This window comes from Talaromyces atroroseus (assembly GCF_001907595.1).
Source record: "Talaromyces atroroseus strain IBT 11181 chromosome Unknown scaffold_2, whole genome shotgun sequence".
NCBI lineage: Eukaryota > Fungi > Ascomycota > Eurotiomycetes > Eurotiales > Trichocomaceae > Talaromyces > Talaromyces atroroseus.
The window spans coordinates 1,811,911-1,825,054 of record NW_017971434.1 but is presented as its reverse complement, the minus strand read 5'-3'; the positions used below and the strand labels follow the sequence as shown (position 1 = coordinate 1,825,054).

At 48.9% G+C, this 13,144-nt stretch overlaps 4 protein-coding genes across 4 annotated transcripts; all 4 read left to right on the top strand.

Annotated features, from left to right (window-relative positions):
- Nucleotides 1-29: 29 nt before the first annotated feature.
- On the top strand, nucleotides 30-1,706 carry UA08_02746 (hypothetical protein; the record flags this gene model as incomplete). Its single annotated transcript, XM_020264822.1, has 3 exons — nucleotides 30-82; nucleotides 144-1,424; nucleotides 1,493-1,706. 3 exons carry the CDS (start codon nucleotides 30-32, stop codon nucleotides 1,704-1,706), a joined length of 1,548 nt encoding a protein of 515 aa, XP_020122184.1.
- Nucleotides 1,707-3,287: 1,581 nt separating this feature from the next.
- Nucleotides 3,288-5,641, top strand: UA08_02745 (hypothetical protein; the record flags this gene model as incomplete). The annotated part of the gene is made up of 4 exons (XM_020264821.1): nucleotides 3,288-3,293; nucleotides 3,602-3,697; nucleotides 3,829-4,566; nucleotides 4,628-5,641. 4 exons carry the CDS (start codon nucleotides 3,288-3,290, stop codon nucleotides 5,639-5,641), a joined length of 1,854 nt encoding a protein of 617 aa, XP_020122185.1.
- A 966-nt stretch (nucleotides 5,642-6,607) lies between these two features.
- UA08_02744 (hypothetical protein) lies at nucleotides 6,608-8,422 on the top strand (the record flags this gene model as incomplete). Its single annotated transcript, XM_020264820.1, has 3 exons — nucleotides 6,608-6,935; nucleotides 7,018-7,994; nucleotides 8,063-8,422. The coding sequence occupies 3 exons, from the start codon at nucleotides 6,608-6,610 to the stop codon at nucleotides 8,420-8,422; spliced, it is 1,665 nt and encodes a 554-aa protein (XP_020122182.1).
- A 1,142-nt stretch (nucleotides 8,423-9,564) lies between these two features.
- Nucleotides 9,565-10,944, top strand: UA08_02743 (hypothetical protein; the record flags this gene model as incomplete). The annotated part of the gene is made up of 2 exons (XM_020264819.1): nucleotides 9,565-10,688; nucleotides 10,743-10,944. The coding sequence occupies 2 exons, from the start codon at nucleotides 9,565-9,567 to the stop codon at nucleotides 10,942-10,944; spliced, it is 1,326 nt and encodes a 441-aa protein (XP_020122183.1).
- Between the last annotated feature and the right edge of the window lie 2,200 nt (nucleotides 10,945-13,144).

Here is a 13,144-nt window from a genome sequence, read left to right as displayed (position 1 = left end):
TAAAGCAAGATGAGTTCGACGGTCCCGCCATGGCGGATATCAGCCTCAGCAACCACCACAACGACAAGCTACACGCCAACAGGTAAGTTATCTTCACCTGAGATGATCATCATTTAGGCAGTGCTCTTTTATGACTAACATAGCGAAATAGCTTATATTCCTGTACAAGCTAGACGCAGTCTTACTGCTCACGTCGATCACAACGCTACATCATCTTCACAGAGTCAAAACATGACCGCCACCCGATCAGAAACTCCGGAGCAAGAGCGGAAACGCATCGAATGGCCTCAACCTGTGCGGAAGTACGTCCAGCGCAGTTTCGATCAAGAAAACCAAATTGCCAGTGTTTCCAAACCAGAACTTGAGAAAATGTTAAAGAAAGTTATCACGGAAGCAGCCAGAAACGATACTCTCGATACTATTAATTGGGATTCCCTGCCTTTGCCGCAGGTTATGATACAGAATGAGCGCAACTATGTGCTGACAAACTCATTGAGCTCGTCTCCATGGGATGCCGGCGCCAATGTCGCAGCAATGAAGTCTAGCCTAGCACAGGCAGAGCAGCAAACTAAGAAAAGAAAATCCAACGAATTTCAGCAGGAACGTGCGGACGACTCTCCGCCGTGGAGGAAAGCTAATTCCCGAAATCAGCCGGAAGATCAAGGCTCTTATACCCCAACTGACAAGCGGCAACGCGTAGATTACAACCTCAAATCCTCAAGTAAGTCCAAAGCGAGCCTGGAACTCCGGAAAAGGCGTTTTGGGGACCCTCAGGACTATAGAGATTCGTCTCGCTCCGAGTCCCCACTGCCCAGCGCGATCCAAGGGCCCATTGTGGGAAGATGCCAGGAATTAGAAAAGAGATATTTCCGGCTGACCTCGGCGCCTAACCCTGACGTTGTCCGACCATTGCCTATTTTGGAGAAGACTTTGGACTTTTTGAAGAAGAAATGGCGGAAAGAGAACAACTACGGATACATATGCGACCAATTCAAATCGCTTCGCCAAGACTTGACGGTGCAACATATTCGGAATGAATTTACGGTAAATGTTTATGAGATCCATGCGCGAATTGCGCTGGAAAAGGGAGACCTTGGTGAGTATAATCAGTGTCAGACCCAGTTGCGGGCTTTGTATGCGCAAAAGTTGGGTGGGCACCCTATGGAATTCATGGCGTACCGTATACTCTATTTTATCTACACACGGAACCAGACGGCCATGAACGACGCCCTGGCAGATCTAACCCCAGCAGATAAATCGGACTTGGCTGTAAAGCACGCGTTGGATGTGAGGTCCGCTTTGGCCCTTGGTAACTACCATCGTTTCTTTCAACTTTATCTTGACACTCCCAATATGGGTGCGTACCTGATGGACATGTTTGTCGACCGAGAACGGCTATCTGCGCTGGCCTGCATTTGTAAAACGTGGGCTCTCCCCCTTGTCTCTTCTATTTATCTTGCTTGTTGAAATTTCTGTTGCTAACGTAATCTAGATACAAACCCGATGTAAAAATTCGATTTATCACGGAAGAACTAGGCTTTGAATCGGACGAGCAAAGTGCACGGTTCATCCTCGAGTATGCTTCTGGAGAGCTGCTTGAGGAAAGAGACGGGCATGTCAGACTCTTGACAGGCAAAGCCGGCCGACTGTTTGAAGACGCCAAAGCCCAAGCGCACAGAGTTGTCGACATCAAGGGACAGATTTGAGGTTTTGTGCCCAATATCCTAGCAGATCTTATCGGTCGACTCATTAAAATCCGTCTTGCCTTCTTTCCCCTTTTTAAACCTCGATACCCTTTTTTACGCATTTCCATTCCACCGCCCGTTCCGTTTGGCGTCTTTAATCTCTCCGAAGCGTACGTAGATTCTATCTTTTCAGCATTTTATGGCAGACAGGCATGGCTGGCGTGGGCAGGTGCAGGGATAGGCTATCTTTTTTTTTTTTTTCCAGTTATTTACATCCGCGTCAGTCTTCTCACTCGACTAGTTAGCCTGGGATTAGATATGCGAAGAATGAAATCCCCAAAGCTCTCAATCAACGTTGAAATAACACATATTACATCACCACCTCGTACTACTTACTGTCTATGAATCAGAATTGGACGCAAAAGCGGCCGGATTGGGCTAATTTCCATGCATTTTCAGCGATTTTGAAATCCTTGTACAAGCCTTGGATGATAGGCCCGTCATGTTCGGGGCGATTGTGACTGAGCTGCAGGCGTCTGACCTATCATTTACCGTCCGTTGCATTCGAGCAGGCAAACAAGGCTCAAACATACTAATCATGTATGATGACGAAGGGAGAAAAAAAAAAGAAGAAGGGAAACCCCCCCCCCCCCCCATCAAACTCAGCTCACGCCTCGTTGACTTCTTTTTTCCACCGAATCCTATAGTTCCTCCACCTCAAGTTGCCAAGCACTCCTTAAGTAGCCTGGTTGGCTGGCACGAGCAAATAGTGCGTACCTTGCATGAAGAAATAGGTTTGGTGATCGACTGTCTCGGTGCTGCTTATACGCCGAACGGAGCAGAAGGAAGAAGAAAATGCTGCCCAACCAAGCCCCGAAAGGATCGATGATCCTATTGGGCCCAAGCCGGCATTTAGCGTTTGCGCCCCGGCAGATGTAACGGCCTAGGGCTGTAGCAGGCATGGAGTTTGTTTCCAGTTCATTAACTAACGCCATTCTAGACTGGCATCCCGCGTTTCAACTTTTGCAGTATACAACGCCGTCAGTCACATGATGCGGTTGCGCTGTGCGTGGACACGAGACATCTAACTTATACGCCTACATATAGATATAGATATATACGCGTCTATCTGTAACTGTATCTTAGATATGCATTGATGGAAGTTATAACAAAGTTATGCATTATGAGTACACACAGGCGTTTGGATAAGCAGCAGACCCGCTGAAACACTGGCCTGCACGAGCCTGGTGGATACGACGAGCATTTGATCAATCTGAATCTATTTTATTTGCTGTCGGCCCTTTTCGCACCAGAGTCCAGAATCCTACGATAGCGATCGAACTAAGTTGTTGACCTGCGTACCACTAACGCTGGCACTAGCAGGCGGTTCCTTGGGACTGCAAAAGGTGCTACCGCCACAGCCCATCCAGTCAGAGTGATCGCAACAGGCCTCATTGTCGCCCGTCTTCCCTCTGCAGCATCTTCCTCTTCCTCCTCCTCCTCCTCCTCCTCGTCTTCTTCTTTCTATCAGCCTCTCCATCCTGCCGGGTCCCTTGCCTGTACATAGACATACGCAGCACATAGTCCGCCCGCCTCAGAAGCATGAAGGTACGCCGGTCCCTCCTTCCTCGCCAGCGTTTCCCTCTTTGCACGCTCCTTCCCTTTTTGCCTGTGTCGCTCGCTGCTTTCGCGATAGTTCTTCCTCTTCCTCTTCGTCTTCCTCACTCCCAACTCTCCCTTTCTCCCTCCCTCCCTCCCTCTCTCTCTCTCTGTCTGTCTGTCTGTCTGCCCGGTCATCTTCTACCGTTTCTGCGACCCCGCTCGCCTTTTCTCTGCCACCACTACACATACACCTACGCACTCAACACATACATCCTGCCAGCCCCGTTTTAACTCTGCTCGTTTTCCAAATTTAGGCCATCCGACGGTCTCTGAAAGGAGACAAAGAGTCCAAGTCGCACCACGTCTCCATCACGCCCAAGTCCGCCCTCGCTATTCTGCCGCCCAAAAAGGTAAGATTGGCGTGCGCGCGCCCCGCCTCGTTTTTTGCCTAGCACCTTGGTGCTACTATATAATTCTACCTCCCTTCCGCGCCACACGACTTTCTCCTGTCTGCCATCCCTTTCTAATCCTTAACCACTAGGTCATTAAAGCGCTCTACGACCACGAGCCCGCGCCCGGCAACACCCAGGAATTGGCCTTTAATAAAGGCGACTTTTTTCATGTCATAAGCCGCGAAGACGATCCCGATTGGTACGAGGCCTGCAATCCGCTCGTCCCCAGCGCTCGCGGCCTGGTCCCCGTGTCGTTCTTTGAGGTTGTGCACAAAAACGAAAAGGATCGCCAAAGCGGTGGCTCCAAGGACTCGCTCAAGCAAGAGCTTCACGATTCCGGATATTCGGACCGCGTCGTCCATCACGAGCGCCAAGAGTCGTCCACCAACACCACCACCAAACAGGCCGCCTTCAGGATGTCTACGAGCAGCAAAGGCAATGGCGCGATGGTGTATGGGGTCGTGCAATATGACTTCAAGGCCGAACGCCCCGATGAGCTGGAGGCCAAGACCGGCGAGGCTATCATCGTCATTGCGCAATCAAACCCGGAATGGTTTGTCGCAAAGCCTATCGGTCGCCTGGGCGGGCCCGGTCTTATCCCGGTTTCCTTCATCGAGATCAGAGACATGGCGACGGGTCAGGCCGTACCGGACTCGCACGAGGCTGTGAGAAGAGCAGGCGTGCCGCGCGTCGAGGAATGGAAGAAGATGACGGCCGAGTATAAGAATAGCAGTATTACCCTGGGGAAACTGGATACGCACCCTTCAGCAGGCGTACAGTCAGTCTCAAACGATATGGAGAAGTTGTCCCTGAATGGGAATGGACAGGTAAGCCCTTTTACAGCATCGTTGGCAGGGAAGTGAGCTAAAAGTAGGAACACTCGCGCAGGGTTATCACTCAAGATCTGAAAGCAGAGCCGGAGCATATCCTCAAACGGCATACGCGCAACAAATTACGCAACACCCGGTCAAAACGGTGCAGCAAGCTGCTCCTCCTAGCAATCGGCTTCTGGCGCCAGTCTCCGCTTCTATCCCGCGATATTGCTTTGATCACGATAAGTACTGGTATATCATTGAGGCAAAGATGGAGGATGGAACCCACTGGGAATTATCGCGTTATTACCACGATTTCTACGATTTTCAGATAGCGCTATTAACGCAATTCGAGGAGGAAGCAGGCCATAACGGAAGACCTCGGACGTTGCCATTTATGCCAGGCCCAGTGACACATGTCACGGATGCAATTTCCAATGGGCGACGGCAGAACTTGGATGACTACATCAAAAAGCTCTTAACAATGCCGCCACATATCGCGCGTTGCTCTCTGGTGTGCAAACTGTTTGCGCCTCGCCCCGGCGATTTCGAGATTGATCCCAACGCGATCGGCGACACGTATCGGTTCTCTGGCGAATCTCAGCAATCGTCCGGCCAAGATGGCTCCGCTACCGACTCTCGGCAATCTTCTCAGGCGCATATCAGTGCGTCTGCCACGGTATATGCGACTCCTAACGGGGTGCCTTCTACCCGCACATCCCATCAACGCCAACAGCCGTCTCTGTCTCAGCAGAATAGCTTCGCTTCACAGTCACGAACAGAGCTGCAGATCCCTCCTATGAACCGACAGGCTAGCTCATTGACGCAGGCATCCAACACTTCCAGCACGCATGCGATGAAAGTTAAAGTTTTCTTCCAAGATGATATTATCGCTATCCGTGTTCCCGGTGATGTCAACTTCCAACAGTTGCAAGACAAACTCCGTGACCGACTGAAGGTCAACAGTGAAATGGTGATTCAGTACCGGGATGAATCGACCAACGACTTTGTCAATTTGCTAAGTGATCATGATTTGGACTCGGCTCTTCAGCGAAATTCGAAGCTGACGCTCCGCGTTACAGTGCCATAGGTTCCTTTGCCTAGTCACTATTTCGTGTGTTTTTGCATATTGTCCTAGGTGTCTCGGCGTTGTGAATTTCTTTCTTGCTCCCCGATCTTCTCTTACCGATGAAACTATGACACGTTATGTTTTTCCCCCCCCCATATCTCATCTCATTTGATCTTCCATATGATGCCATGCTTTCCTCTTTTCTGACTTCATACCCCGGCATCACCCCGAACTTTGCTCTTTGTTTTCCACTCTCGAGTTCTCAGCTACCACGGCATTGTAACCTCTACTTCCGAACTCCAAAATCTTTTCCTTTATATGGTTATGATACCATTGTACAGCTGTATCGTCTGGTTTCCTTTGTGAGTCTGCCTGTTATTTGCGTTGACTTTTTTTTTTTTTTTGTCTTCTATGTAACCGATGATGTGAGTGGATGGATCTATCGAATATTTTAGAATAGCGCTTTCTTTTAACCGATGCAAAGTCAAGTCTTCTTTCTGTGAAGATGTGTTCGGTATGTTAACTATGGGAATGGAATTGAAAAGCATGAGATTTATCAGTCTTGCCATGTATATAAGTTGCATATTTTGCAGGTAGGTGGAAGGATGGATCACGGGTGACCGATCCGTGGACGGCAGGAGCCAGGAAGGGCTCCGCACCTGGAATACCCGATCCAACATCTTCTTTTCCTTCCCCTCTCGCTCTCTCTCTCTCTGTGGAGGTAGCACGAACTTGTACATAGTCATTTTTTTTCCTCTCAAAATCGCACTCGCTTTGAGCACAGATTTTCATTTTTTGTTTTACGTCCTTCCTCTGACTCATTTCGCGAACTTACTTTCTCACCCGCCACCTCGACATTAGACAGTGAATAACCGGAGCTTTTTTTTTTCGACCGCGCACTTTCTCTTTGACCGTCAAGGAAAAAGACAACTTTGTACGTCTGGTACTATCGAATTATGTGTATATGATAGAGACAAAGAGGGAAAAATGAACAGGAATTCATTTGGAGTTTGTACAAGATGTGTACAAAGAAGAATCCCGTCGGCGTATTATCGGCCGGGCCTGAGAACATATTTCACTCATCGATCCCATTTCCGTGAGCTAGACCGGCGGAACGCGTCGTCTTCTTTATCACGCCGGAAGCTGTGGGATAATGCATCTTCCTCGTCGCTGCGAAAGTCGGTACCGACGACGGTACGAGCCTTTGCGACTGCCTCATCGCCACAGCGAGGTGCTGGAAATGGGGGAGGGCCAATAGAGGAGTACGATAGAAGGGTCACGGCAGATCTTTTGCGAGATGATGCGCATCAGAGGAGTATGTTATGGATTTTCTCTGTGCCCGCCCCCCCCCCTTTTTTTTTCTCTCTCTGTTTCTAATCCATGCTTACTTTCCTCAGGTATCGTCTCCCACCTCCAATGCCTCCACGAAATGCTGAAATCGTACACTCCCCCGGCAATCATCCACCCTTCTCCAGATAGTCTGGATGAAAATGCGAAACCGTCCTTTTGGAGCTCCCTTCTCGGACGAGGTGTTGCCGCCCGTTCGCATGACCAGCGTCCCCGGCCGGAGAATCTGCCAAGCGGACTGTATATGTATGGAGATGTTGGGTGTGGGAAGACTATGCTAATGGACTTGTTTTACGATACGATGCCGTCGAATATCAAAAGGAAGCAGCGAATACATTTTCATAATTTCATGCAGGGCGTTCACAAGCAGCTCCATACCGTCAAGAAAGGTCGCGGAGCCCAGTTTGATGCCCTGCCCATGGTTGCAGCGGATATTGCAGAGACTGCTAGCGTTCTGTGCTTTGATGAGTTTCAATGTACGGACGTTGCCGATGCTATGATTCTGCGCAGGCTACTGGAGCTTCTAATGTCGCACGGCGTGGTCATGGTCACGACCTCGAACCGACATCCGGACGATCTGTACAAGAACGGCATTCAAAGAGAGCATTTCATTCCGTGCATAAACCTGCTCAAAACGGAGCTACAAGTACTCAACCTAGACTCAGAGACCGATTACCGCAAAGTCCCGCGCCCACCCTCTGGCGTATACCATCATCCACTAGACCAGGCAGCTACGCACCATGCCGATAAATGGTTTGAATACCTGGGCGATCTCAAAAATGATCCGCCGCACCCAGCAACCCAGGAAGTGTGGGGTCGCGAGATCCAGGTTCCGATTGCGAGTGGACGCGCAGCTAGGTTCTCGTTCCAGCAGCTTCTGGGCCGCGCCACCGGTGCAGCAGACTATCTTGAGCTGGTCCGGCATTATGATGCGTTTATTGTGACTGATGTCCCTGGGATGACTCTTCGAGAGCGTGATCTCGCGCGACGATTCATCACGTTTATTGACGCTGTTTATGAAAGCAAGGTTCGTTCGGTCTGCACTGCATTATTCTTTTCTTTTTTATGTCTTGGAACTTACACGGCATATTACAGGCAAAACTCGTCCTCACATCGGCAGTCCCGCTCCAAAACCTTTTCATGTCCCAAGACGAAATCGACGACTCTATTCAATCTTCTTCGAGCGGTGACCAATCGCAAGGCGACCTATCTTCGGAAATGCGACTACTCATGGACGACCTTGGGCTCTCAATGTCGGCCCTCAAATCGACATCGATATTCAGCGGCGACGAGGAGCGATTTGCATTTGCGCGGGCTCTGTCGCGACTGGCCGAGATGGGCAGTAAGCAGTGGGTGGAGCGTGGCATGGGAGTCGGCATGAATGCCGCAGAGGGGATAGAGGACCGGGATGCGTATAAGAAGACGAGGAGCCGATGGAGCGAGGATAGGATGTAGCTTTTCTACTCTACTGTTCATATGAAGTGGACTAGTATTAGTGTTATTGTACGTATATACTACATAGATAGATACGGCATGATCAGCTGTTGTGCATATGATATTCACATGTGGCCCCCCCAAAGTCAAACGCCGACAGCCAATTAATCGGCGTCTCACCGCCACATAGTCTGACACGTACGACGAGCACGGCGACTAATCACACGATGTAAGTTCATATTTGATGGATTGTCTGCAATCTCACCTAGCCCGGCTTAGCCCTTAGGTTACGGTGCGAGCGCCCACGTTCGAGAAGGACTGTATTTCTGGAGAACACGAGGGCTGAAGCTTGAACACACACACACACACTCTCTCTCTCTCTCTCTCTCTCTATCTCTCTCACCAACGACACACGCACGGATGCCGACGGATTGATTCTCTTGCAGTGTACTAGCAAGGAGACAAACGGAGTGAGGCAAGCGATCAATTGGCCAAGGCGTATCGAGCGAAATACGAAGCGAGGACAGCCACGACAGCTAGCTTCACACAGCACAGCATCACGCTGATACACTCACGGCGTATCGCCCGCCCATCTAGCGTGCATCTGCGAAGTTACTGGCCAGTCAATCCTGTTGGATCAACTACGTACGTGTACTCCAGATTCTTATGGTGAGCGGGCCTCGACTCCCCTCCTCGCTTTTCGCTTTTGCGCGGTTTCAGGCGTCCGTCATCTGCGTCTCTCTCCTTGCCTTGCCTTGCCTGCAACTATCGATTGTTATATTTATTTATTTTGCTACTCATTGTTTATTTACTGACAGGTAGACAGACAGACAGACGCGGTCTGTTTTTCTTTGTCAAAGATTCCCATGCCATTCATTCCTCGGTCTATAACAACATCAAACAACGCCCCGCGCCGCTGGATGCACGATTCCGTAAATCCGACATTCCAGCCAGCGTCAGTCAGTCGATGAGTGAATGTTGTTATGATCCACCAGAATGAATGACGATTGGTAAACAGCCGAGGAAGTAGCTAATAAACCGGTCAACTTTTTCTCTCTTTCTTGCCTGGAATCGGCATCTTCTTTGTTGTCGTGGCCTTTGTTACGCCTACGTACCCATTGGCTTATCATCCAGTCCTGCAAGCTTCTTGCTCATCCTATATCATGCCGCCGATAATGCAGACCAGCCATTCCAGTGCAGCCTCGAGCAGCGATGGCTCCGAGCATTCGCGAAGCACGGCACCAACAGATTATAGTCGTCGCATGGCCGAACCATTCTTCACCGAGGATCCGCGCGACTCCAATTCGACATATGCATCCACCGTGTCATCCGACGAGGACCTCCCCAAGGAAGGACGAGACGAAGAACGAGCCGCAGTAGCCAAATACGAAGTCGTGACAGACCGACCAGAAGTATTCGCTTCCAGCGCCATCTCATCCAACCAAGCCACATTCGCAGACCTATTTCCATCCGGTCGACGGCTGCTAATCCATCATGACGACTCCACGCTCGATGGGAACATGAACCTTCGCGTCGACACGCTTCTGAGCCGTCGAGACCGGAGAAGCCCGCTGCAAGAAGTGACCCTGTTCCATCTGAGGATGCACGACTTGCACAGCCGCACGTTCTCGTTTCGGCGCTACTGTCGCGACTCCGGGCGTGAAGTGTGTCATTCAAGGCGACTGACGCCTGCGGCTCATTCTCAGCGCCCGACTTTGAGGAGGTCGTGGAGTAGCGTGCTGAGTGGGTTACGGCCTGGTTCAAGCGATAAGCATTCCGTGACTGGGTTTTTGAATCATCATCATCATCATAACAACAACAACAACAACAATAACAATAATCATAATACTTACCATAAACACCAATCCCTACCCAAGTCGTCATCTCCTCTGCAAGAGTTTTTCAATGACGAATCCTCTACAACATCAACAACAACAAACAAAACCGAGAAATTGACAAACACCATCCTTCTCGAATTCTGCAACTACGCGCACGTGGAGCTTTCTCGCGTAGGCGTCAAGCCATCAAAGCGCTACGAATTCGAGTACTGGAGCACGCGTTATCAATGGCGACGCGAGTCTAGGAAGGAAGCTTGCGCTGGAGACCAAAAGGAGATCTCGTATCATCTGGTCAATCTCGAGACGTCGAGGACGGTCGCTTACATAGTGCCTGAGATATTGACGCCCATGGAGCAGATGGAAGAAGAAGGGAAAGGGGGTTGGGTGCCCAAGTGCTCCATGTGGATTAGCGACTCGTCTGTTTATGAGAGGATGAGTGATATTGCTGAGTATGTTCTTTCTTCGCTCTTCTTCTCTCGCAGACAACTTTCTAACATAGACAGCGTAATCGTGGCCACTGGAATCACAGTCCTGGTCGACGACAGCATCCGACGTCGATGGCACAATAAGCGGCATGTACGACTGAGTCTGGGCAGCAAGAGGTCATCCTTTTTTCTGCTGAGTATGAACATGAACATGAATATGGAGTCTCTAGGACCGAAACGACTGATTGATGAAATGTTCCATCGCCGCGGGTCGGCGTGAATTACTTGCCTGGGTAGCTATCTACCTAGCTCGTGACACGACAGGAATGTATCGTAGCGTATATACCTTTGAATATGTACTCTGTTTATTTTATATCTCGATCAAACACTTAGATGATAAGAAAATATATATGCTTATCCAATAACATCAGAGCTAACTATGTGATTGAGCCTTGGAAAGCTAGGTAGCGTGCTATGATGTGCTCTATGAATAATAAATTCCAAGTGGCGTGACAATCCGCCCTCGGACACGAACAGGCTATAAATATAAAAACCTCTGGTGGATACCTGTAGAAGAAATATTTCTTTGTTGTTTGCTTTTCTTTATGTTGAAGTTAGGGTTTGGGCGAAAGAGGAAAAACCCCTCCGAAAAGGGCAGGTTCCGCGTTGGGAAATTCTTTCGGACAAGACACAAATCAGTTGGAGGCGACAATGCACGTAGACAGTAGACAGTAGCAGTAGCAGTAGCAGTAGCAGTAGTGAAGGGGTGAAATTGTGAAGATGACTAGTCAGCTCAATAAAATAATAGTACGCATCCAAGCTCATGTCAAGTCAAGCCAAAAACAAGATCCTGACACATAGCTGCAGGCATGAATGCCCAAAACGGTGCTGTTGGTACGTAGTACAATTCGTTCAAAGACAAGCAAGCAAGCGCACACACACAAACTCAGAGAGAACAGTACAACAGAAATGAAAATCTAACAAAAGTAAAGCAGCGAATCATGGAAAAAACAAAATAACAAAGTACGTACGTAGTTAACTAAGGTAACCCCCCCCCTTGCCTGGCGTCGGGATTTTGAGGGGTGGTGTCCTGCATAAATGCCCCATGCCATTGTCTGGTCTTATTGTCAGGTATGGACAGATATTATTGTCTCTGCTTATTGATTTTGAAGAACAGAGAAGAGAAAACGCCGCGGCGTAGTTGCTTGCTTGCTTGCGTCTAGATAGCAACTACTGCGTGATGGTTGCTTTTCCCCCCTGTGTTCCCAGTTTAGGTATTCCCTTTGGATAAGAAGAGGAAACAAGACAATTAATAAATGACTCTTATTTATTCATTGTTTTGTCGGTACATACCTTATTGTGTTAGGTAACTAACTAACTAGCCACTTAGTATCTGATATTATAAATCGCTTAGCTAGCTTTCTTCAATCAAGCGAACCATGGATTCGTCGATGTGCTGGCAATTTCTAGCCTTCCTCTTGCCAATATTTATTTAGCAGTTAGAACAGTACTACGTGTGGTCCCGCTTTTTTTTCCCTCCCCTACATGGCATAGCATAGGCATACATAGCGTAGCGTGCAGCCCAACTGGCCGGGATAGGCATTTCGGCAAGGCGTCAAGTGCTGTCCCTATCAGGTGCAGCTTTTGACGTGCGTGGTTTTTTCGATCTTATTGTTGTTGTACTTCGTCTGCTCCGCCCATTGAATGGTTATCCCTTGTTGCTTTCTAGTCTGAGGAGTGTGATGAAGTTATCGGCTCGGGAAAAGAAGAAACGGATTGAATTAATCCCGTAGTTATCTCCATGTCGAATCACAAAATTAGTCTGTAAGAACCACGTTTACTGGCTTAAGCCAGTATGGGGGTGACGAGTTACAGCTGCCTACAGTCTAATACTCATAGGCTGGATGGATCATGGACCCTCAATTTTTTTTTCTCCTCTTCGTCTCTTCTCAGCCAAACAATCCACATCCGCCGTCACCCTTTTTTTTTTTTTTTTCCTCGCCTTGCTCCCCCTCATCCATGGATCCTTTGGACCCTCAAGCCCGGCGGCAACACCAAATCGGCCAGAGACGAAGAAGAATTGAAAAAAAAAAAAAAGAAACGAGAGAAAAAAATAAATAAATAATAATCCCTGCAGACAACGTCCCTACCGATCGAGCATAGGCTGCAGACAGGCTAGTAGTGTGCATGGTGTGCATAATTGTAGACTCAACCGCTCCAAGTCACGTCAATGCTCTGGATATCCATATCCATATGTAACGAAGGTGTAAATGGTCAATCAGACTACCTAGGTACCTAATGTACGACGGGCCGTTCCCTGGCTGCAGCCTCTTTCTGACCTTACCTTACTTACCTTATGATCCGCATGTTCTTCCGTTTTCTGATGCTTGCAAAAAAGCAAACTAGCCCACTAACCGAAGTGGATGACAACATCTGGAGGGGTATTTTCTTCCTAATTTGTTTCGTTTCGTTTCGTTTTG